The sequence below is a fragment of the Gobius niger genome (assembly GCF_951799975.1).
Source record: "Gobius niger genome assembly, chromosome: 13".
Lineage (NCBI taxonomy): Eukaryota > Metazoa > Chordata > Actinopteri > Gobiiformes > Gobiidae > Gobius > Gobius niger.
Genome location: NC_136864.1, coordinates 25,381,092 through 25,405,326, shown reverse-complemented (window position 1 = coordinate 25,405,326; position 24,235 = coordinate 25,381,092). Strand labels below are relative to the sequence as shown.

At 42.3% G+C, this 24,235-nt stretch overlaps 1 protein-coding gene across 1 annotated transcript; it reads right to left on the bottom strand.

The window, feature by feature from the left end:
- Positions 1–6,675: 6,675 nt before the first annotated feature.
- Positions 6,676–18,769, bottom strand: myl13 (myosin, light chain 13). The gene is made up of 5 exons (XM_079569215.1): positions 18,612–18,769; positions 10,741–10,768; positions 10,315–10,464; positions 7,113–7,286; positions 6,676–6,800 (listed from the first exon to the last, which is right to left on the bottom strand). The coding sequence occupies exons 1-5, from the start codon at positions 18,747–18,749 to the stop codon at positions 6,694–6,696; spliced, it is 597 nt and encodes a 198-aa protein (XP_079425341.1). The 5' UTR covers positions 18,750–18,769; the 3' UTR covers positions 6,676–6,693.
- Between the last annotated feature and the right edge of the window lie 5,466 nt (positions 18,770–24,235).

Sequence of the window (24,235 nt, the reverse complement as noted above, 5' to 3'; positions counted from 1 at the left end):
GGTTCACTTCAACAGCTGAAAACTATGATAAAGCTGTAACTCTGAAAAGGCTATCATACAAAAATATAAACCTCAGACATGGACCTACTTAAAAATCAATGATAGCCTTTGCCACCTTTTCGGTACCGATATTTGGTCTGGCCCATGGACTAATTTCCACATAGTGTTTTTTCTTCATGATATCATCTGTTTTGTGACGTGCACCAGTCCCTCCCGCAGCAAAACAACCCCACAACATGATGCTGCCCCCCGTATTGGCATAGTGTTCTCAGGCTTGCAAGATTCTCCCTTTTTCCTCCAAACGGGACGATGGTCAGTTTAATTTTTTTTTAATCAAAAAATAAAGTCTTAATCCTTTTTTTCAGTTGCACTCTCCAATCTGGCTCTTTTATATTTCTTTTGGAGTAAGAGCTTATTCCTGGCAGAGTTCCCTCTCAGCCCATGTCGGTGCAGTACTTCAGCATCTTCACCAGGTCTTTTACATCACAGCACGTTCATCTCTGGGACACAGAACCCGCCTTCTTTCTGATCTGTATGATGGCTGGACATTTCCATATTTTTTATACTATAATTGTTTGAACCAGTGAACCTAACACCTTAAAGTCTCTTGAAGGTGTTCCCAACCAGACTTGTGCTTCCAAGGTCATAACATCGTCATCTGGGCTTTCCCAAATATATGGTAATCCTTGTGGATGTAAACTTCTGACTTTGAAGAAAGTAACAAAGAAAAACAGAAAAAAAAAACTATCTCGCACTCTTCTGGCATTTAGCAAAAAGTAAAAGTTTATTCCGGTTTCATGTCAGACACTGAGTAAAAAATACATATGTATCTTTTTATAGAGTGTATGTAAATATCTGGTTCCCGCTGTAGGCAGCAAGCTCTCCAGTCAATATATGCTTTCACATTTGGATGTGTATAATTGCTAAGCCTAACTCTAGCTCTAAGATGGCCGATAACAGGTTCATGCATGTGAGACCAAAGTGACCCAAGGACTTCAGTTTCAACTCCACCCAGAACAAAGACACTTAGAGGAGCTATCCTTGATTTTTTAATTCTTTGTTGCTGGAATAAAATTTGTTTTGTCCTTTAGTATATGGTAAAAGCAGACATTTATCCAAAAAACACTGATTTAAAGCCTTTTAAATGTCAGGCTAGTAGTAGGCATGTTTTACAGTGAAGTGATTAACTGGTTTAAACTCAGTCAATGTGACAAATTTTGATGTTGTAGATGCATTAGGAAAGTTTGAGATGAGTGTGGACCAGATAATAGCAATTTGAAATTTGAGTGACCCTGTTTGTACAATCAGGTAGCTCCTTTAACCCCCGCCTTATCCGAGTGCATTTTCTCCAGTTCGACTTTTTTACCCAAATCTAAAAGCTTCTCCGCTGGAGCTTAAAGCCTCTAGTCCTTATTTGAAAGTCAAGACCTACTACACTGAAATAAATTGTTTTGTTTTTTTCAAGCAGCTTTTAGATTTGGGCAATGCCAAACTAGAGAAAACACGCTCGGTTAAGGGCGGGGGGTTGAGGGCCGTCGAGCGTACACCAGCACTTCTCTGTATGTATACAGAGTAGCACTCTCAAAACAAGCTGCGTGTCGGGTGTTATTGTGCACGTGCTGCCCAGTGCTCTCAAGCCACTTCCCAATATTTCAGCAATGGAGTGGACCTGCACCCCCCCCCCCCTGCCAAAATATATCAATTTCATAACTTGGATCGAAACACACTGCTCGCAATTTAAAAGACATTACGCTGCATCGTGTCATTCTTCTTCCTCTGCCAGACCACGGAAATGACCACTTTCCCCTTTTAATGACAGCGAGAGCATTATATCAGAGACACTCGCCTGTCAAATTAGACTGTCTGTTCTATTATGTATGTGTGAGGAAGCAGCAGATAAGACCCTCGGAAATATTACCTTTTGTGTTGTCCCAAAAAAAGTGCCCGGACTGATAGTTGCAGTTGCAGTTGAAGCTGCCACAAGCATCACCAGCTCATGCTCCTCGCTGTGGAGACAAATTGTTCTGTGTGTTGACCTCTGGGATTTCACACGTGAGTAAACCCACCACGGCGCACGCAGGATGCATTCACACGTTAGATTACGACGGCGCGTGTCATGATCGGGTCTATTTCTGTGGCTTTACACTCTTCACCTTTTTCACACAAGCACGCAGCTTACACTGTGCAAACACACGGCCCTCAGCCATAACCACATGGGGTCAAGGCTAAGAGTAAGAGGATAAAATGATCGTCTCTTTGTATTGTATAGGAGAAACACATTCAACACAAAGGGATTAAAATCAACATTTATGATCGTGTTTTGGTGATGTCTGATAGGTTTTTTGGGTCGGATGATAATTTTTATTCGAGCAACTTACAAACCAATACATTTTTCCATATGACATCATAAATAGGGATACATAATCAAACTTATTCTCATGCTGAAAAGGGAGTGGGATGAAGTAGCACTTATTTATCCCCACCCCCATTTACAAAAAAATACATATACATATAATTTAATGCAAATTCTTCCTGCTTGCGTTTCTGATTCTTTCCTATGAATCTTTTTTTTTTTATCAATTATAAATATTCAACACATTCAACTTCACCCAAGAAATCTAATTAGCTTATTTATTATTCATCTGACTAATTTATTTTCAACATATTTCCAGGAGCTGGTAGAAAGTCATGGAAAATGTGTAAATCAACAGCACCCTCTGCTGGTAAGAAAAGTGAAACACTTTTCCCCACTTGTGCCAGAGGTGGGAAGATGTGACAAATGATGCAACTTTAAACTGATTTTACTCAAATTAAACCAAAACAACAACAACCTTAATAAAAGTGCTACTTTAATGAGAAACAGTTTGAGCTTAAGAGCCTGATTCATGTTGAACGCACCATGTAAAAACTCTGATATTTCCATAGAATCTGCCATGAAATTAGAAGGATAAGAGGACCGTGGTGTGGAGAGTAGAGCGGGTCGGATTGTGATCGGAGGATCAGGGGTTCGAATCCTGCAGGTCCACGCTGTCGTTGTGTCCTTAGGCAAGACACTTTACCCTCCTTGCCTCCAGTGTCTGCGTACAGAGAGTGTGAATGGGTGACTGGTTCCTTGATGTAAAGCATATACATCATGCTGTACGTTGTAGCACTGTGATTATTTATTTCACTTACACATTTATTTAACAAAAAAGCTTTTATTTGTATATATAGTTGTATGTTTTTAATTTGTATTCAGTGTTTTATTTTGTTGTTGTTTAAATGTGCTATATAAATAAACTTGATTGGAAAAACTATCTATTTTTAATTCATTCAGGTAAGAATAAATGGATCTCTTCTGAATAAATCATTCTAGTATTCATTTATTTACTTTTGCCCGTGTAAATCTTAAAGTGATAGTGTCTGTGTAGGCTCTCAGTCGTACAGGAGTTGTCCATCTTCAATGAAGGTTCTTGAGTCATCTTCTGTACTCTGTAGTTGAAGTGTAGAACGTTTCGCCTCTCATCCACAAGGCTTCGTCGGCGACACTAAAGTTCACGCTCAGCCTGCAGACCAGACATAGACTCCTGGGAGGAGTTTAGCTTGGCTCAAGCCTTGTGTTCTTGCTGTGTACAGTTGTGTGTCGGCCTGTTCCTTTAAGTCCTGCCCTCAGAGTAGATTTATTTATCGGATCATTTCTTTTTTTTTTATAGAACTTATATGTTGGGTGTGTTGGCCGGTGCCCTGATGGTGGAGCCGGTGGGGGAGCTCTTGTGCAGTGGATCAGTGGAAATGGAGGGACGTGAGCCTGACAGTGGCTGTTTCCCAAAGCCGCGGAGGGCGTCCAGATCGAGCAAATTGGTAAGAGGTTTAAGCCCAAACCCGATGTGCATCAGCGTCCGTCATGACAAGAAGTGTCCGAATAGTGCTGTCAGGATGGAAGGAGGGGGGGGGAGGAGCCTGTAGGCTTCCTATCATATCTCCTATAGTCCGGCCCCTGCTTAAAGGGGGGGTTATTATGTCATTCTCTCATTAAAAACATGCCCGAAGTGTTGCCTTGGCACATTCACGTATTTTTGAGTAATCTGTAAAAACTCTGATGGCGGCCATTTTAGGGATAGGTTTGCCTGAGTCCTCCTAGGAACGCCCCCACCTCCTGGAGACGCCTCCGAGCTTTTGTCACCAGCCGAGTAACCAACCACTGCTCCTCAGCAGAACCCCCTCCCCACTGATGCCACAGACAGCGTGTGGAGGGGGCGTGTCGGAAAGGGTATGAGGTTCTTAAAGAGACAGAGGCCAATTTCAAGACATTCGCTACAGCCATTTTGAGAGAGCAATTTTATACAAGGCAGTTATTCTGATTTACTGCATTTACAGACCAGCAGAAGGTTTGGTCATCATTGTAGTGTGATATAGACTGGTGCTATGTGAAAAAGCATAACACCCCCTCTTTAAAGGGGGGGTATTATGCAAAATCGACTTTTTCAAGCTTTACATCATGTTATTAAGTCATTCCCTCATTGAAAACATGCCTGAAGTGTTGCCGTAGCACATTCACGTATTTTCGAGTAATCTGTAAAAACTCTGATGGCGGCCATTTTAGGGAAAAAATGCCTGATTCCTTCAGGAAACGCCTCCGACCTCCAGGATACGCCTCCGAAATTTCGTCACCAGCCGAGTAACCAACCACTGCTCCTCAGCAGAACCCCCTCCCCGCAGTGTCTAGCCCTAAGATGTAAGCAGAGTCATCATGGAGGATTACCTTCATGTGTTGTGAACCGGAGCCACAGCAGACTTTTACAAAGACACACATCAGTGTTTCTGTTACCGAAACACCCAGGATTAAAACCGGTGACAAGAACGCTTATTTCAGTGTCTGGTTCTGCGCTGGGCCTTGATGATGCACAGAGCCTCCGGAGAAAGCTAATGCTAAGCTAAACCTCGAGTCATCACGTGAAAACGAGAAATATGCACACATAAAGTCAATAAAACCACCACACACATAAAGAACCGTTTAACAATGATCACACACGGAGCCAGGCTTGTTGATTTGGAAGTTTATTGCTCACATTTCATCTACAATGGGTCATAGCCGAGTGGTTTTCTCCCGGAGCTAACAAGCTAGCCGCGACAAGCTAACGGGAAAATTCACTGAATACAAGCAGCATATTATGCATTGAAAACGTCACTAAAACAGGCAACTGCTTGAAGCAGCCTTTATGATGACCACACACGGAGCCTGGCTTGTTGATTGTGTAGTTTATTGCTCACATTTCATCTGCAGTGAGTCGTAGCCGAGTGGTTTCTCCCGGAGCTAAGGCCCTATTAGCCGCGACAAGCTAACAACCTTCACCTTCACAACATTCATTGAAAACAGGCAGCATATTATGCACAAATAACGTCAATAAAGCAGGCAACTACTCGAAGCAGCCTTTACGATGATCACACAATGAGCCTGGCTTTACACATTTGTGGTTTATTGCAGACTTTTCATCAACAATGAGCTGTAGTCGATTATAACAAGCTAACGGGTAACCTCGAAAAAACATTGTCCACCTGCACAGATAATGTCCGTCTTTTGAATCGTATGGGCTCCTGCAGATCCTGGTGTCGTCCATGGGGGTATAGTTAGAGATCCATAGGGCATGGCAGATGCAAAGAGAGAGCCTCCAAACAGCGGTTATTTTTCAGGCAAGAGCCCCTTCCAAGCGTCCGGTGTGGAAGGTTTGTCTCCAAATAATATCCTGTGTGGCCATTGTTCACAAAGTGATAAACAGTAGCTCCTTTCCAACAATAAAAATTAAAATGCACCGATCGTAGTTTCAATACTGTTGAGACAACGAGCGGAGTGTTGACAGCGTGTGGAGGGGGCGTGTCGGAAAGGGTCAGAGGTTCTTAAAGAGACAGAGGCCTATTTCAAGTCATTTGCTACCGCCATTTTGAAAGAGCAATTTTATACAAGGCAGTTATTCTAATTTACTGCATTGACAGACCAACAGAAGGTTTGGTCATCATTGTAGTGTGATATAGACTGGTGCTATGTGGCTGAAAAAAAAATAATACCCCCTCTTTAAAGAATAACCAGAATGCACACTCCAGCCACTAGGGGGTAGCCTAAATTTAAAAAAAAGGAAGGATTTTCACACGTGTCCAGCAGAGGGCACTGACATGAGAGATGAGGATATAAACAACACATTATAGCCCTGTGGTAAATGGTCAGTCTGCCCCTCGGCGGCTGTGGCTTCAATAACAGCTTACCACCATAGAGTGTGGAGTGAATGAATAATGACTACTATGTAGCACTTTGAGAAACTTGTGACACAGGCTTGTGAAGTGCAATACAAGTGCAAGCTGTTGTTATTGATCAGGCTACAGTCAAGTTGGGGCTTTGACCAAATCACAGCTCATTTTTATTATTCTTTCATTGGGAAAAGTAGTATATTCCTGTTTACATTATAAACGGCCCGCGACCCGAAATGACATCTGATTGTACACGTGATAAAAATGGTGACGTATAGGGTTAAATTAAGTATGCACCATTTGGCATTAAAATGGTTGCCCGAAATAAGTTACTTATTATTGAAGAGCCCAAATCATGCTTTTTTTTAAATGTAGTTTATTGACGACATCAGCAATGGTTCATATACAGGATGGCATGTACAGTTGGCGGACAAGGTGAAGCACCGTAGGAACAGTTACAACGTGGCACCGTGTTTAAGTCGCCATGATGTATTTGACAAAGGCCTCGTAGTTGATGCAGCCGTTGGCGTCTTCCTGGTTCTGCATGAGCTGCTCCACCTCGTCCTCCCTCAACTTCTCCCCTGCGCGCACAAATGAAACATCTGGGTTGTTCATAGTTTGCCATGTTTGATGGCTGAATGCGAACGGTGAAAAGAAGAATGCACAGAATGCTAACAAATCAACTGTGCCATGATAAACGCAGAATGGGTGATCCAGGTATGTCTTTAATGGAGGAACTGTTTTGATTTTTTTTGCCCCCTCATAGTTGAATGAAATGAGGACGAAAATATTTGGCCGTTGTGCATCATGTTAGCAAAGTCACAATGGCGTCTAAATGCAGCCAAAGCCACTGTAGGAACGTATGGGACATCTTAGGTGTGGCGGGTCCTTACCCAGAGTGGCCAGCACGTGCCTGAGCTCGGCCCCCATGACGGTGCCGTTGCCCTCTTTGTCGAACACCCGCAGCCCCTCCACAAAGTCCTCGTACGTGCCGCGGTCCTTGGCCTTGCAGATGTGCTGGTGCATGGGCAGGAACTGCTCGAAGTCCAGCATTTTCGTGGACATGTCTGTACAGCAAAATGTAGAATTCTGTTAACATCTATTCTTAAAGGCCCTATATATCTAATTTTTTCACGAATAAAAGCTTCTTACAGGCTAATGGCCAGAGTAACGTCTCATTCGAAAGCTAAGACCTATAAAACCTATTCAAACTGATATTTTTTCTCGCATTGTTGCCGTGTTGTAGTCACTTTATTTGACATTTCTTGTCATGCTTTTCCGTCACACTTTTCTGTTCCTCCTTTGTTGCTCTATTGTGCCATTTTTGTTGCATTTTTGTCACTTTACTGTTATTCTTTGGCTGCCTTTTTGTTGTGTCTATGTCATGTTTTTGGTGCTCTTTTGTTGAGTTTTCATCCTTGTTTTTGTCTCATTTTTTATACTTTTTCAGTCGGTTCAGGTGGGGGTTAAGAGGTTAATAAAGTAGCAAGCCCTAGTTGTTGTATACTGTATTCCCTGAAAGTTGTGATTTTTTTGATTGATTGATTGATTGATTCCACACTAATGGAATCACGAAGAAGAAGCTAACATGCTAACGGGCAAAGCTAACTGCGGGCTAACGTCACTTTAAACAGTATTTACAGCCAGGTTTGAGTGAAAAAAAATATTTCCATTGTATAATTGGATGCACAATATCCCTCTCTCCCTTTGCCTTTCCTGTCAGCGTAGTATTTACTCTCCAAGACAATTAATAAGTTAAAAAATCGTAACTTGCTACTACACCCCAGGGTTCGATTTTAGGCCCAGTGCTTTTTAACCTGTATATGCTCCCTCTTGGTGATGTCATCAGGAGACATGGAGTCAACTTTCACAGTTATGCTGATGATACACAGTTATACATCTCCATGTCTCCTGATGACACCAGGCCAATGGATGCACTTTTTAACTGCATTTTAGAATCAAATCCTGGATGGCAGAAAACTTTCTCCAGCTTAACCAGGACAAGACTGAAGTTTTAGTCATCGGTCCTGAGGCCCAGAGAGAGAAACTTTTACCCAAACTGCAGTCATTGTCTTTTAATCCTTCCTCACAGGTGAAGAACCTGGGCGTGATCTTTGACTCTGAGCTGACTTTTATTCCACACATTAAGAATATCACAAAGATAGGTTTTTACCATCTAAAGAACATAGCCAGAGTCCGCCCCATTCTCTCTCGGGCCAACACGGAGACGCTCATGCATGCTTTTATCACCAGTCGTATCGACTACTGTAATGCCCTGCTTTCTGGTCTTCCCAAAAAGAGTATCTCAGGTTTGCAACTTTTGCAAAACTCAGCAGCTCGTGTCCTGACGAAGACCAGGAGGCGGGACCACATTACACCGGTTTTAGAATCGCTGCATTGGCTCCCCGTGTGTTTCAGGATCGATTTTAAAGTTCTTTTAATGGTTTTTAAATGTCTTAATGGTCTTGGTCCTTCTTATCTCTCAGAAATGCTTTTACCTTATGAACCTTCACGGCCCCTTCGCTCCTCTGGCAGAGGTCTCCTTGTTATTCCTAAAGTCAACAAAAAGACTCATGGCGAGGCGTCTTTCCAGTATTACGGCCCTCGCCTCTGGAATGACCTGCCGGAGGAGCTCAGGGCCGCAGAGAACGTTCATGTTTTTAAGAGCAGGCTCAAGACCCACCTTTTTAGCTTAGCTTTTAGCTGATTTCTACTTACTTATTTTTTCAGTTATTTTTATTATTATTTATGTTTATAATTATCTTATTATACTAGTTTTTAGTTAGTTTTATATATATGTTTATTTTATTTTATTTATTATTATTATTATTATTATTTATTTTATGTATATATTTGTATATTGCATTTTTGCATTTTTAGAATTTCCAGTGTTTCTTCTGAGGGAGCCCTCTGCCCCGGGAGCGGTGGTCGGCTGTGGCTGTGTGGGCACTGTCCTCTGGGTGCCCGGACGGAGGTGTGGTGCTTCTGCTGCACCTCCGCTGGGTGTCCGGTGGTGGTGCCCTGTGGCTGTGGCTGATGTACCGCTCCTGGTGCAGACGGCTCCTCTGATGGCATTTCCTTACCTGGTTCATCTGTACCCAGACTCAGCATTACGTCCATTATCTCATCGTGTATGTGTGTGTGTGTGGCTGCGTGTGTGCGTGTGGCTGTGTGTGTGTGTGTGCCTGCGTGTGTGTATGTGGCTATGGGGAGGGGGGTGGGGTGAGCAGTGTTGTTGTCTGTTTGGAAGAGTGGGTGGTTGGGTGGGCGGGAACTGCTTTTAATCTGTAAAGCACTTTGTGTTACAACTCTGTATGAAAAGCGCTTTATAAATAAAGTTTTGATTGATTGATTGATACACCTGCAGTTGCGCTTATGGCCTCTAGGGGGAAGAGTTACTTAGTACTGCTTTAACATGATGAAATGTTCATGACATTTACGTCAATGAGATGGCAGAAATGGGAGGAAGAGGTTTGTCAGACCGTTTGCAACCAGAGCGTGTGTGCGGAGCGGGAGAACACATCTGGTGCACATGAACTCGCATGCGGCACTTCTTTCCTTCACTCCCTGCAATCAGAGCACGTCCTCCATGGAGCATCTGACAGCGATGTCACAGGGACTTTATCTTTTCGCTGGACAGTTTTAACTGTAGTGTATAAATGCAGAAACTGTGCAGACGCAGCTGTTGGTAGAAAAAATCTCGAAGCATTGATCAGAGGACGAGGAGAGCGGGCGCTGTTGGGAAAAGTTATGTTCACAATGACACTTCTGCCATTGTGGTTTAACCTGTTTGTCCGAATTTTCCTAATTTACAATACTTATCGAAATTAACTTTTACTTATATAATCAAACTTGACCAAAACCTTTTGAGTTTTCGCCTGACTAAAACGTGACTAAAACTATCACATTTAAAAACGACTAAAACGTGACTCAAAGTAAACACATTTTTGTCCAAAAGACTTAGACTAAAACTAAAAGGGCTGCCAAAAACAACACTGATCCAAACCCAGGAAGATTTGCTCTTTCAGGGTTTGGATGTAAAGAAATCTGGTACATAGCCTTTAAGAACTTGTTTCTCCCCCCCCGCCAGCGTACCTTCAGGTTTGGGCTTGCCCAGCACGTGCATGATCTCCAAGTTGGTGGGGTTCTGCCCCAGGGCTCGGATCAGGTCTCCACACTGCTCGTATGTGATCTTCATCTCGTTGGTGGGCGTCCGGTCGAACAGCTGGAAGGCGTCTTTAAAGTCTACAACACCAACAGCAAGGGGGCGACGACATTAATGTGTTCAGTTCAAATGGTCAACTATTTTTTTTCACATGGAGAGGTGAGAAAAGCATTTCTTGGATATGTAGAATCTCAGGAGGAACATTTTGGGAGCTAACAATAAACACTGGTGACGATTACTCAAAGATGCGCGAAGCAAAGCAAAGCTAACATTGTAACATGTAAAAAGTCTAGTAAGTCGACTTTGTGTAAAACACCCTCTTTGAAAGACAGTTGGATTGTCTGCGTCACACTCACCTTCAATCTGATCTTGGGTGAATTCCAACTACAAGAGGAAAAAAGTTAAATTTACGTCAGTGCAAAATAAAAATTTCAAAGTACAAAGGTTTTGTAATTGAGCAATATGCAAACAGAGAATTGCAGAGAGAGTGGCTTGTTTATAGGTTCAAATGCAAATACCACATATAAGTATTTCATGTTTGTTTCGTACATCAATTGTTAGTTGACCATAAGGTTCTAAAGATGCGCCGTTTTATGTACATGCCATTTCAGGCCTTCATGACTGGATTAATCGTCCAGTCAGGCGTTGTGATCTGGAGAAGTGTCCCTGGGCACTGCTCCCAACAGGTTTAGCTCATTTCGCCATTGGCAAACTTTGGAACTAACAATAAGAGTTGACCTCATCGTGTGGGCAGTTTCTTGTCTGGGTCTGCTCCATAATCAGGGCTTGGTTGACACATCCTGCAGTCAGCACAACATGTAAAACTAATATCTCACTTTATCACCAATGCCTTTCTTTTTCTTAACCTCTTCCCATCTGGAGATCGGTCGACAGATTGGAATCAACCAACCTTTAACTAGCGCAAAGGGAAGTTCAATGTTCAAACAGTATCTCCCTGTTACTGTTTCCTATTCGATTTCAATACCTCAGTCATTATTCAGTTGATTTAAAACAACATTTTTTTTTTAAATATCTCCTAAAGTTTGTAAACAGTCCAGGTTATTGCTTGCAATGCTTCCACACAGTGTTCTTTCTTCATGATGTCGTCTATTTTGTGAGGTGCACCAGTCCCACCCCACAGCATGATGCTGCCACCCCGTGTTTCACAGTTGGGATGGTGTTCTCAGGCTTGCAAGATTCTTTTGGAGTGAGGGCTTCTTCCTGGTAGAGAGTACCCATCTCATTCTTCTGACATTTAGCAAAAAGAAATATTGATTTAAATTGTAATTGAGTTTTACGTCCGACTCTGAGGAAAAAAAAAAATGCAAATGTGTTTTTTTTATATATTGTACTTCAATGGCTAACAAAATGTGCATTAGTAGGAACAGAGTCAGACAGCTGATTTTCTTTGAGTCCAGTGATATTTGAAAAACCTCTGGCCGACTGAGCTCCATAAATGTCCACATAGACGCACAGCACCTCATGAAAATTCCTCGGGCACATTTCCACACCTCCTCCTGAGCATTATCCGTACCACTTATCCATTTCTCACCTTCACCACCGCCGTGCGCCCTCTGCCCCCGCGCGCCCTGAGCAGTTGGGGCGTCCCGAGTTGGTATAATCAAAGCTCTGTGTTGGGTTACACCTGTTTCCCTAGTGGGCATTTACGACTGACCTTGGCTCTAGCGGATTGTGCCGTTGACAAAAGCTCTCACCCCGTCAGCTGCCCATCTGGCACTCAACCGGCCACGGCATCGACGCCTTTTCCAAACAACTGAACAGCTCATCAGAGAGGGAGAAAGAATGTAGTTTGGATATTCCATTTCTATAAAGGCTCCAAAGAATAATAATAATAAAATATATATATATATATATATATAGTATTGCTTTTTAAAAGACTTGTGATGTCCACTGATGCCCAGCTAGTTTTTCCAACAAGTCCTCCAAATCCATAGGTCTTATCCCTGAATTACGACCATATAAGACGTCTACTAAAACAGCGCCCCCAAGCTCCCATTGAGGGTATGTACTTTACATTTAACCCAATTGAGAAATGACTTTATTTTACGTAGTGTATCTGAACAACTTTGTTGACGATTCCAAAAAACAAACGCAAAGAAATGAATCACAAACTTGCAATATATGTGAGGGCAAATAGCAGCCCCATGTCTTCAGCCCTGCCACACCTGTGGAGGAACTGAACGTCCAGCTGTGCCAAAGGCTCTCCAAGCGCGCTCTGCTCTATTACGCATCACACCTCCCCAACCGCAGCAGAAGCCTAACCCGCTCTCATATTATATTATATGGGTAGGCTTGGTTATCACCATTTAACAACAGCGACACCAAAGCATTACTTACTATTGATGTCTTCGTGAGTCCTTCTTCTCCTCCATATGCGTCACTGCCAGCTCCATATCTCTCCTGTCCACTTCCATCTCTGTCCTCAAACGTCCTTGTGTCTCAGACTCCGTGTCACCCGTACGTCCGGTTGTCCCGTGACCGCTGCGAGCCTCGGATCCGCGCCGGGTTCCAGTGCGTGTGATGCGGGGAACCTCTTGTCGTCATCCTAGCAAAGTCGGGCCTCGGCTCCGCTGCTGTTCTCCACAAAGTCCTGCGTCTCTGTCAGAGTTCCACTGGAGAACGTGCTCCAAATGTCCTGATGAAACTGATGTCGTTCATTTCTCCGCAGTTTCGTCATTTAAGCCAATCAGAGACGCAGGCTCACGTGCCCAAACGCCCTCGAGCTGATTCACGTGTTTTCATTGGATGGAGTGAGTGTTCGTCAAATCTAGTTCAAAAACCCGCGAGCTAAACACAGCTGTGATGTTTTATATGTTTTATCCTTAAATGACGAAACTGCGGAGAAATGAACGACATCAGTTTCATCAGGACATTTGGCAGCACGTTCTCCAGAGGAATTCTGACAGAGACGCAGGACTTTGTGGAGAACAGCAGCGGAGCCGAGGCCCGACTTTGCCGGGGTGACGAGAAGACTTTACCCGCATCACATGCACTGGAACCCGGCGCGGATCCAAGACTCGCCGCGGTCACCGGACAACCGGACGTACGAGTGACACGGAGTCTGAGACACAAGGACGTTTGAGGACAGAGATGGAAGTGACAGGAGAGATATGGAGTTGGCAGTGACGCATATGGAGGAGAAGAAGGACTCACGCCGACATCAATGGTAAGTAATGCTTTGGTGTCGCTGTTGTTAAATGTTAAAATGGTGATTACCGAGCCTACCCATATAATATAATATGAAAGTGGTAAATTGTGGCTGCTGCGGTTGGGGAGGTGTGATGCGTAATAGCACAGAGCGCGCTTGAGCCTTTGGCACAGCTGGACGTTCAGTTCCTCCACAGGTGTGGCAGGGCTGAAGTCCTGGGCCTGCTTTTTGCCCTCACATATATTGCAATTGGGGCTAATTTTGCAAGTTTGTGATTCATTTCTTTGCGTTTGTTTTTTGGAATCGTCGTCAAAGTTGTTCAGATACACTACATAAAATAAAGTCGTTTCTCAATTGGGTTTAATGTAATGTACACACCCTCAATGGGAGCTTGGGGGCGCTGTTTTAGTAGACGTCTTATATGGTCGTAATTCAGGATAAGACCAACGACCACTTGTGTCGTTTTCTATTCGAGGACAGTCGCATTTTTTCTCTTGAATACATTGAATACAGTAAAAAAAAAAAGAAAAAGGGATGTGCCAGAGAAGGCGCAGTGGTCACACTCCCCCATCATCAATGCAAGATCTCACTAGCAGAACACTAGCAGAAGCTTATTGAAACACTGTGTTTTTAATTGTAAGATCTGTTTTTATGCCACCAAAATCACTCCTTGATTAATGTTGCTTTGTCGCTTTTTTGTGGCTTTTTTGTTGCTTCTTCATCACTTTTTAGTCGTGTTTTTGTCACTTTGTTGTTGCGTTTTCACCCACTTATTTTCAAGAAGCTTTTAGACTTGGGTAATGTGCTCGGTTCAGGTTAGGAGATTCATCCACCCAACTTAAAGGTGCATTATGTAACTTTAATGTGAAAAAGAAAAGTTGATATTTGTGTGTATTTGACCAATTGTTTTGTAGGTTTTCTGGTGAGAGGGTCCATCTGCAGTGTAAACCTTCCAAACAACTGATCCTGGAGGGTTGTAGAGACCACTGTGATGGAAAGTAAAGGCGCCATGCTGACCACTCATCCACTGAGTCACTACAAGGTTAAATACACACAAATATCCTTTTTTTTTTTTGCCTAAAAAGTTGCATAATGCTAATAACTTTTCACCGCGATTACAAAATACACTGGTGAAGGTTTCTTTTGCAAAGTAGCTTCATGTTTTATGAATTGGCAGACAAAACTATCCAAAACCTCATCGGAAATAATAATGGTGGTCCGCATTTGTGTTTTTGTGTCACTCCAGTTCGGCTTTACCCAAAATCGAAAAGCTTCTCAACCGGAGATTACAGCTTATAGGCCAGTGTCGCACCTCATTTGAAAGCTAAGACCTATAAAACTGATTGATTGGTGCTTTAACCTCTTAACTCCCGCTGAGAGATCTTTTTCCTCACGTCATCAGATTTTTTTTTCCATCATTGTTTTGTTGGGTATTCAACTCATTTTTGTAACTTTTTTGTCCTTTTTTTTGTCATTTTTGGGTCAATTTTTGGTCAATTTTTGGTAAATTTTTTATCACATTTTTGTAATTTTTTTTGTAATTTTTTTGGTCACATTTTGGTCACATTTTGGACATTTTTTTGGTCACATTTTGTCATATTTTTGTCATATTTTGGTCACATTTTGGTCACATTTTGTCACATTTTTGGTCATTTTTTTGGTCACATTTTGTCACATTTTTGTCAGTTTTTGGTCACATTTTGTCACATTTTTGACATTTTTTTGGTCACATTTTTGTCACATTTTGTCACATTTTTGTCATTTTTTTTGTCACATTTTTGTCATTTTTTTGGTCACATTTTTGTCATTTTTTTGGTCACATTTTTGTCACATTTTGTCACATTTTTGTCATTTTTTTGGTCACATTTTTGTCAATTTCTTGTCACATTTTTGCGACATTTTCATCATTGTTTGTCGCTCTTTTGCCGCTTTTTTTCGCTTTCAGATTTGGGTAATGCCAAACTGGAGACCACATGAACTGGGCTCGGTTCATGTGGTGTTTTTAACTATGCAATATTTGTCATTGTGGTGTCCAATAACGAACCAAATTTTAAACGTTGTGCTGCTTGAAATTGCCTCCTGATTAGTTTGGGAAACCCCCTGGCCAAAGCATTAACGTTCCAAACTGAAGCAGCCTTAATTCCAGACTGATTTATAGTTGCAGCGCGAATGCTTTGTTAAAGAGCACATGCACTTAGCAGTATCCAGTTACTTCCCACCGCGGCTCACTGACTTAAACCGTCACTTACGACCCTCTCTAAAAATATCTCCCAGACTTGCGGCGAGGGGCCTGATCCCGATCCCCGCCTGACACCCCGGGACCATTCTTCGACAGTGCGTATGTTGGCCCGGCGTCAGACAGCTCCCGTTTAATGTGAGGGATAACTCCAAATCCTCTCCCTTTGTCCAAATATTATCCCCGACACTTATCTAAGCAGGCTTTTCAAGATGGCCGACCGCGGCTTGTAATTACCGCTATTTTTCTTCCTCCAGCCCGAAGAAAGAAAAAAACCTCAGGAGGAATGCTTTTGGGGTGGTCCGCGCCTCACGGGCCTAATGGAAATCATATTGCGTGGGTTCGCTCTGGCACATGGGGGGAAAAAAACTGAAAGAAGGCTGAGTCGGCAGATGTTTTTATGAAGCCGCCTTTACATGTGTGCTTTAGAATGGCAAAAAGTGGAAGTCTCATTGTATGGTAAAGGTTTGTACTGGGGTCTATGAGTGCATTGTTGTGGCTGCGTTACCCCATCTGGTCACAAGGGGGCTCTGATGCTCTACGTTGCGTCCAATGAATATTGTGGATGAACGCTTTTCACGTGGAGTTTACAGCAGGCCTATAATATGGTCGCAACGTAGCTCAAATAGGAAAAGTGTGTTACAAGGGGCATGTTCAAAGCATAATCTTCAAAAAAAAGAGTGATTATGTGGGTGATGAATGATGATGAATGATGAATTTAACTTCAGGACTTCAGATACTCTCTTTCTGGTTTGTGAACATACATTTTCACTTCTTGCAGTATCTGAAGTAAAAATAAAAACATGTAGCTAGTGTTTCTCAAACATTTTCTCTAGGGCTGTCAACATTAATCGCGATTAATCGCATTAATCGCAAAAATAATTAATCGCGATTAATTTAATGAATCGCGATTAATTTAATTATCCTATTTCAACCAAAAATATTTTAATTGTGTCCTTACATTCTACTTCATGAACCTAAAAGTTTGCCGTTTCTGTCCAAAAGGTTCAGCACAAAAGAAAATGTCGCTAAAATGTGAGTTATCAATCCTGGGATCTTCAGAAATGGCTGAAGTTCCCGGTTTTCAGCTGTTGGGCTTTTCACATAAATATGAAACTGTGGATTTGGTCAATGAAATGAGCAATCAGTAATCACGTGGTTTAAATGTAAGGGTTTTATGTGGGATAAGTATTAAAAGTGAATATAATTATTAGAGAAAAATTAATTATTAATCACGATTAATCGCATTTCACAAGTGCGATTAATCGCGATTAAAAAATGAATCTATTGACAGCCTTAATTTTCTCATAACATACACTGCCGGACCCCCCCAAAAAAAGTGTCCACCTGGATTGAACCAACTGTTCTGACTTTGCTAGATTGAGCGACGCCGAGTGCCCAAAGAATGACATCAGCCCGAGACCTGAACATCCTGAAGGACCAGGTTATCCCATTCTTCCTTACGGGCGTATTCCGAGATGACAGGGTTCGTCGGGCTCACGTTGTGAAAGACTGGCTCAGGGAGCGTGAGGCGGATTGGCCGCCACGGAATGTAGATCTCAACCCCATTGAGAAGCTTTGGGATGTGCTGAAGAAGTGTTCATTTTGACAACATATTTTAATTTAGTTTTAGTCTTAGTCTTTTGACTAAAATGTAGTGTAATTTTAGTCGAGATTTAGTCGAAAAAATCCTTTCAATTTTAGTCTACCTGGTCTCAATTTAGTCGACTAAATTTAAGACGAATTTAGTCGATTTTGCATTGATAATATTCATTCTAATCATATTTAATCTTGTTCCTCTGCTTCATGGAGCTGCTCCACATGAACAAAGCTCAGAGCTGTTCTTTTGGCAGTGAATTTACATGATCTGAGGCTCTTTCAGACGGTCAATAGAAGTTTGGATGATTTTAGTCTCTCCCTTTCATTTTTATTTAGTCTTATTTTAGGCGACTAAAATATCTGGACATTTTAGTCACAGTTTTAGTCTCATGAAAAACGTTTAATTTAGTTTTAGTCCAATTTTAGTCGTCAAAAATAACACTGTGCTGAAGAAGGCTTTGCGTTGTGGTCCCATTCTCCCATCACCAATACAAGATCTTAGTGGGAAATGAATGCAGCCCTGGATCTTTGGACATTGCAGAAGCTTATTGAAACAATGCCACTGCCACTATGCTGTACTCAATGCTGTAGGCGGTCCACCAATTATTACAGCGCGTGACTTATCTTTTATTTGGCCAGGCAGTTCATTTGACCTTCTAAGCACCGACAGGCCTAGATCAAGATCAAACCTCTGAACTGCGTCTAAAAGTGTTAAAAAATCAAACATAAATTGCTCTGTGTCCGAACTGAGCAGTAAAAAGAATGAAGACCCCGAGTGTCGCATAAAGAAGGAGCCCCAGTTGCACAGTTTGCAAACCAATGATATGGAAACTATGAAACTACTTGCATCACATTCATTCTAAACAAAATACACGGTTCAAAACAAATAACAGCCTGAAACCAATCCTAGCACTCATCATGACACTCATTCGACTTCTGTTGCCATTCTGCTGCCATGTTTTTCACCTTACGAGATTGACTATTGCTCATGTGAGACTTGTGTTATCATTCGTGGGTTGTGGATTGAGCTGAAAAGGTAAAAGTCATGAAAAGGTTGCGTCCATTTGCCCCCATTATCCCTCCGTTTGTTTTGATTTCGGTTGCCGCAGCGACACACCGCCCCTACTTATGTCCTTCTGTCTCAAGCATCCCTGACCCATCCTTTCCTCCCCCCTCCTCCTCTTCCTCCTCCTCCTCCCGTGCATCCTTGCCTCTCTCCTTACCGTCACGGCCGCGGCGTCGAACACGGGGGTCTTGGGCCTCTCGGGCTCCACCGGTTTGGGCGGCGGCGGCGGCGGCGGTGGCGCGGCGGCTGCTGCTGCTGCTGCTGCTTTGGGCTCTTCCTTCTTCTTGGGGGCCATTTTTCTGAGGTCGGGGTAGAGTAGCCTTTAAAACACAGATACGGGCACTGGCGTTTACGGGACAACTGCCTTTATGCACTATGAACCCCCCTCCCCACCCCCCACCCATAGTCCACATACCCACCCCATCAGCGTAGTCCAACTGGGCTGCCAACAATAGGCCCGCGACTATAAAAGGATATGCCTTTGTGCTTCTATTTAAGACAAAGGCTGTTGTTGCACGCTGGCAATCGCTGCGTGAGACGGCAAAGTGACTCTCGATGGGGGGGTTACATGAAGGGGGAGGGAAAACAAAGAAGCGACGTCAATCTGGCAACTCATTTCCACAGTCAAAAAGTTGTATAGACTCTTTATGTTCCGCTAAGTTGACTTTTTTTGGGGGGGAAGTTTTAACCAAAGTTGTTACCCTGCTGATAGCGTGTCTAGACAGCTTCACCGGACTCATCCGTTTTCAGTCCGGCATTTCTTGCAAATACCTGGAGAAATCTTTCGAAGGCGTCAATTTCGAAGTTTTTTTTTTAAAGGCCTGAATAAAATATGACATGGGACCAGAGCAAAGATTGCCGATTGCGGCCCGCTGTTGATCTGGGGTTGAGCGGTTTGCTCTGAAGGACCATCGATCGGTTCTCAACTCGCGCAGCATTGCGACCCACTTTCGCCATAGAGGACCAACCATTTATTCCAACCCATTAAACATTTAGCAGTGTTAAATGCCGAATTAACCTATACACCGCCGTAGGGCTGTGCAATTAATCGGAATTCGATTACGATTTCGATTATTACACTAAATGATTATTAAATTAGTATAATCGAAATTTGTATTTTTTTTTTTTTTTCACTTATTTTTTTTTTTTAGCAAAGCAGACCTATTATTTCATGCCGCTGGGATTATTTTCCCTTCGCATTTCATGTGCCATGGCTCAAAAACAAACTGCGCTGTGTGATGATGTCATCAGGCCGCGCTGCTCCGTTTGCTTGCGCAGGTGTGAGGGCTAGCCAGCAGGGGGCAGGTGTGAAACAGAGACCTCTCCTTAATCGAGGCAAACTTGAAATCATTTGTACTTTTATGACTGTTCAAAAAACATAAAATATTCAGCATAGTTGTTTGATTTATAAATAAACAAAATAAAGGTAGACTTTTTTTTTTTTTAAAGGCAACAAATAATCGTTTGAATAATCGGGATTTCAATTATGACCAAAATAATCGTGATTATTACCGCCGGCCCAAAAATATTGCCAGCGGTTGGTCAGGTCTATTGCCTCAGCAGCACAGTGTTCCCAAAGAAGGAGATGATTGACCTGAACATCCTGAAAGACCAGGTTATTCCACCAATGGATCTTCCCTGATGGCATGGGCATATTCCAAAATGCTTGGACTTCATCGGGCTCACATTATGAAAGCTTGGATTGGCGCCATAGGGTCCAGATCTGAACGCCATTGACAATGTTTGGGATGTGCTGGTCACACTCTTACATTATGAGTTTTGTACTTGAGGATGCGGTGGAGATAAACATCTGACACAGACTTTCCAAAGAAAACAGCGTGATATGAGAGGGATTCCAGGCGCTACTGCTTTTGAAATAATATCAGGAGAAACTGAATGACCAGCCCATCAATCTTCATTGGGACGATCCACGTGAAACCTCTGGCTCGTGCCTACTCATTTTTGTTTACGCTTTTCTTCTTTTGTTCTTCATTATAGCTAGACATTTACCCATTTTCTGCCGTTCCTTATCACCTGTTGTCATAGAACAAGTCCTGTCTATTTGGCTCTACACTACTGCTGTCTGTTTACGGAAAAGAAAATTACAGCAAACACAAGAACATAAAAGAAGAAAAAAAAAGACTTAAAAAGCGCATTGTTCTTTCTTGCGTCTCGTCTTGCTTTGGTTAAAACACGGGAAAGATTAGCTTGTTTTCTGCTGCTGTTTTCTCAGGCTTTGACGACTTATGATTTCTAACTTTAAGAGACCTGAATGAATAGCACTGCTACTTCATGAAAGACTTTTGGGTTTCAATATTTTCTGCATGTTTCTCCCTCAATGTAAAAGCAGCTATCCTGTACCCAATCCACAAGAAGTAATACGAACCTGATAGAAGAAATAAAACGTGAGACGTAACTCGCAGAGACGTAACAGAATGGAAGTGGTCTGGTTCTGCAACGATGGAAATGTTTGATGCCCGTTTTAAGGAGCTGCTCCAAAGAAATATATAGTGCATGGATGAAGACCGATGAAAGGATAGAAAACAGGTTGCACTTTGAAGAAAAAGGGCTTTCAAGTTTCAAGTTTCAAGTTTAATGGTTTTGTATAGCCCAATATCACAACAGAAGTCGCCTCACAGGGCTGCACCGAACACTCATGTTGCTTCGGTTTTATGTTGTCTCGCCTTCGTTCAAGTGTTCATTCGCGTAAAGGGCCTCTCCCTTTTGGCAGGACTAAAGAGGCTGTTTGATGGGACCTGTCTTCTCCCTGATGGCAGGACTGAAGAGACAGTCATTATGTTTACATGTTAAGTCTAGTCCCACTAGGCTTTGGGTCCAAAATGCTTGTTCGAGAAACCCATTCAAACCAGTCTTGCCTCGGTCTGTGTGACAGCTTTACCTATAAGCTGACTGTAAAATTAAAAAAGGATTGAGGCTTCCCCCACAATGCTAGCCTGAAGCCTGTTCATGCTAGTACAGGCAAAAAAAATAGCAAAAGGAAAAAAAATAGGGTGTATGTTAGGGCTGAACGATTTTGCCAAAAATCAATATTGCAATTTTTTTCAATCAATATTGCGATTTTATTGCGATTTTCCGCTAATAACTTTTTGTTGCAATACAATTAAATATTTACTACTGATTTAATAAAGTATTACTCACTCTTAAGTCCTTTATAATCACATGAAGATAATTCCAAATAGTCCACATAGTCATTTAGCCTACATCATTTCCAATAAGCTTATATTGATTTTTCAGATTTCATCAGCAATAGTCCTTCACGGTGGCTGCATTACACACGCTGATATTTTCACAGTGTATCCACGATCAACGCGCACCTAAGGTTGACAGAGAAGTAAACAAAAGCACGCGGTGGAGCCCGGAGCCGGACGTCTGTGGCGTCTCTCGCTACTACACTCACTTCTATGGGCAGCGGCATCAGCTGCATGGGCCAAAATCGCGTGTCTGTGCGGTTTTGAAATCGCGTTATGAAATATCGCGATAAAATCGCAAATGCAATTAATCGTTCAGCCCTAGTGTATGTTAAGATAAACACGTGGAGGTCAGAGTGACCAGCCTCCAAAAATGGCTTGAAGAGGGGCCAAAAAAAGTTTCAAGGGAAAGTCCATTGAAGGCAGCCGCCATTTCCTTGAGGTATCAGGAAAAAGTCGGATAACATTAAGTCCATTCTTAATTTTACAGTCTGTGAGTGCAACCCGCGGTGGCCAGGGGCCACAAGGTTGATGACTATGGCAGGTCATTTGACCTGACTTTTGTTCGTGTAAGACCCTCAAACAAAGTAGAAATGTTTTTTTTTTTTTAATCCTGTACACCCACTTACTAAAAATGAAAAGCAATGGAATACTGATTGCAGAACACATTTTTGGTCAAATGTGGGGAAATTGGACAATGAACTGTGATTTAGCGCAATTTACAGCAATTTAAGTCCCCTAAAGATTTATGCCAGGAAAAAAGAAGCATGTTTGTATGGTTTGTTGGCTGGGTGTGTATGTATGTGTGTGTAGTGGGTGGAACATAGGCCATGGCCTGGACTCCTGACTATTTATCAGGAGGGCTCCCGAGGGATTTGCTCAGTTTTATGGCCTTAGCCAGGGGACAGAAATAGGATTCACCGAATGCAATGTTTGTCTGTTGAGGGGGATTTAGAGGGCTATACGTGGCTAAAACCTGCTTAAAGCTTAGCACTTAGCCGTAAAAATAAGGGGGAAAAATGAATAAATCATTCTTCGGGCTGGATGTATAGTAGAGTGGATAGAGGAGAAGAAAGGTTTACTATTATAAGGCTCAGCAAAGGGAAGGTATTATAGTCTGTGAATGGCATATGGCCACATGGAAAACAACACATGCAACTGTCAAGTGTCATAAAGTCATAGAAGTCGTAACTTTGTACACTGCCCGGCCAAAAACAAAAGATAAAGAGTGTCACAAGACTTTGTTTTTTCCCCCTTCAAATACCGTAAAGGACTTTTCATCTCTTTTTACTGAGGCTTCTTTAGCTTTAAGTCAAATTATGAAACTGGGGGACGCACACGCACCAAGGCAAATCGAAAGATAGGATTGAATTGTCCTGAACTCGATCAATCCAGTCCAGTCCATTGAAATCGCAGAAACGCTGTTAGCTATCTGAGCCTGTTCTTACAAATGCCGACTTCTGTTAGTCAACGGTTTCCCGGACCTGTTTGGATTGAGTCTTCTTTCCCGATACAAAGGAATGGTGAAGTATGACGAAAGTATGATATGTGTGTTTCATGGCAATTAAATTATAAAATCTCAATGGCTTCTCCATTACTAACACATTATAAGATGGCTTTCGGTGGCCATTGGATGAGGATCCGATCTCATGAAAATCAGAAACTTAACTGAATATGATTCAGTGCTCAGCTCAGAGGACACTTCATACGCTCTTTCTTATCTGAAGTAAAATCCCCAAAGTTCAGTAAATTCATTCATGATGACCAGGCTTTTGACCTTGTGGTAATCAACTGAAAACGTCTGGATCATTCATGGATCTGTCATGCTTTGCAATGGCTGATGAACAGCTACATGAAAAATACATTGAGCAGGCTCACACTCTTAAATGTTTCCCGGGCTAGTCGGCGAGTTAATTGTCCACATGTGTTAAGAACAAATGCCGCCCGATTATTGAAAAAATAATAATCATGATTATTTTTGTCATAATTGAAATCACGATTATTCAAATGATTATTTGTTGCCTTTAAAAAAAAGCCTATCTTTATTTTATTTATTTATTAACCAAAACACTATGATGATATTTTATGTTTTCTGGACAGTCATAAAAGTACAAATGATTTCAAGTACGCCTTGATTAAAGAGAGGTCCCTGTTTCACACCTGCCCCCTGCTGGCCAGCCCTCACACCTGCGCAAGTAAACTGAGCAGTGCGGCCTGATGACATCATCACACAGCGCTGTTTGTTTTTATGTCAAAAGCATGAGCCATGGCACGTGAAAAGCGAAGGGAAAATAATCCCAGCGGCCAGAAATAACGCAAGTCTGCTTTGCAAAAAAAACAAAATTGGGGAAAAAAAAAAATGCCCTAAATGCCGCTTCTCCTTTCTATTTCCATGGTTGGGTGACCCGATGTCACTGTTTACCTGGCACAGTCCCAGTTTTGAAGCTTCTGTCCCATGTCCCCTTGGATTTCTCCAAAACCATTGTTCTGTCCCTGTTTCATACAAGCTCTGTCCCAGTTCTCCCTGTTTTTCACCAGTGCCATGCCAGAAGCAGTGGTTTTGACTTGAAAC

What these genes read in the sequence shown, in the direction of transcription:
- myl13 (XM_079569215.1), bottom strand. Translation starts at nt 18,749, where the DNA reads ATGGCCCCCAAGAAGAAGGAAGAGCCCAAAGCAGCAGCAGCAGCAGCA. An exon ending in TCGACGCCGCGGCCGTGACG is followed by an intron (nt 10,769 to 18,611) that starts GTAAGGAGAGAG and finishes TTCCTCTTGTAG; the next exon opens with TTGGAATTCACCCAAGATCA. An exon ending in CACCCAAGATCAGATTGAAG is followed by an intron (nt 10,465 to 10,740) that starts GTGAGTGTGACG and finishes TTGGTGTTGTAG; the next exon opens with ACTTTAAAGACGCCTTCCAG.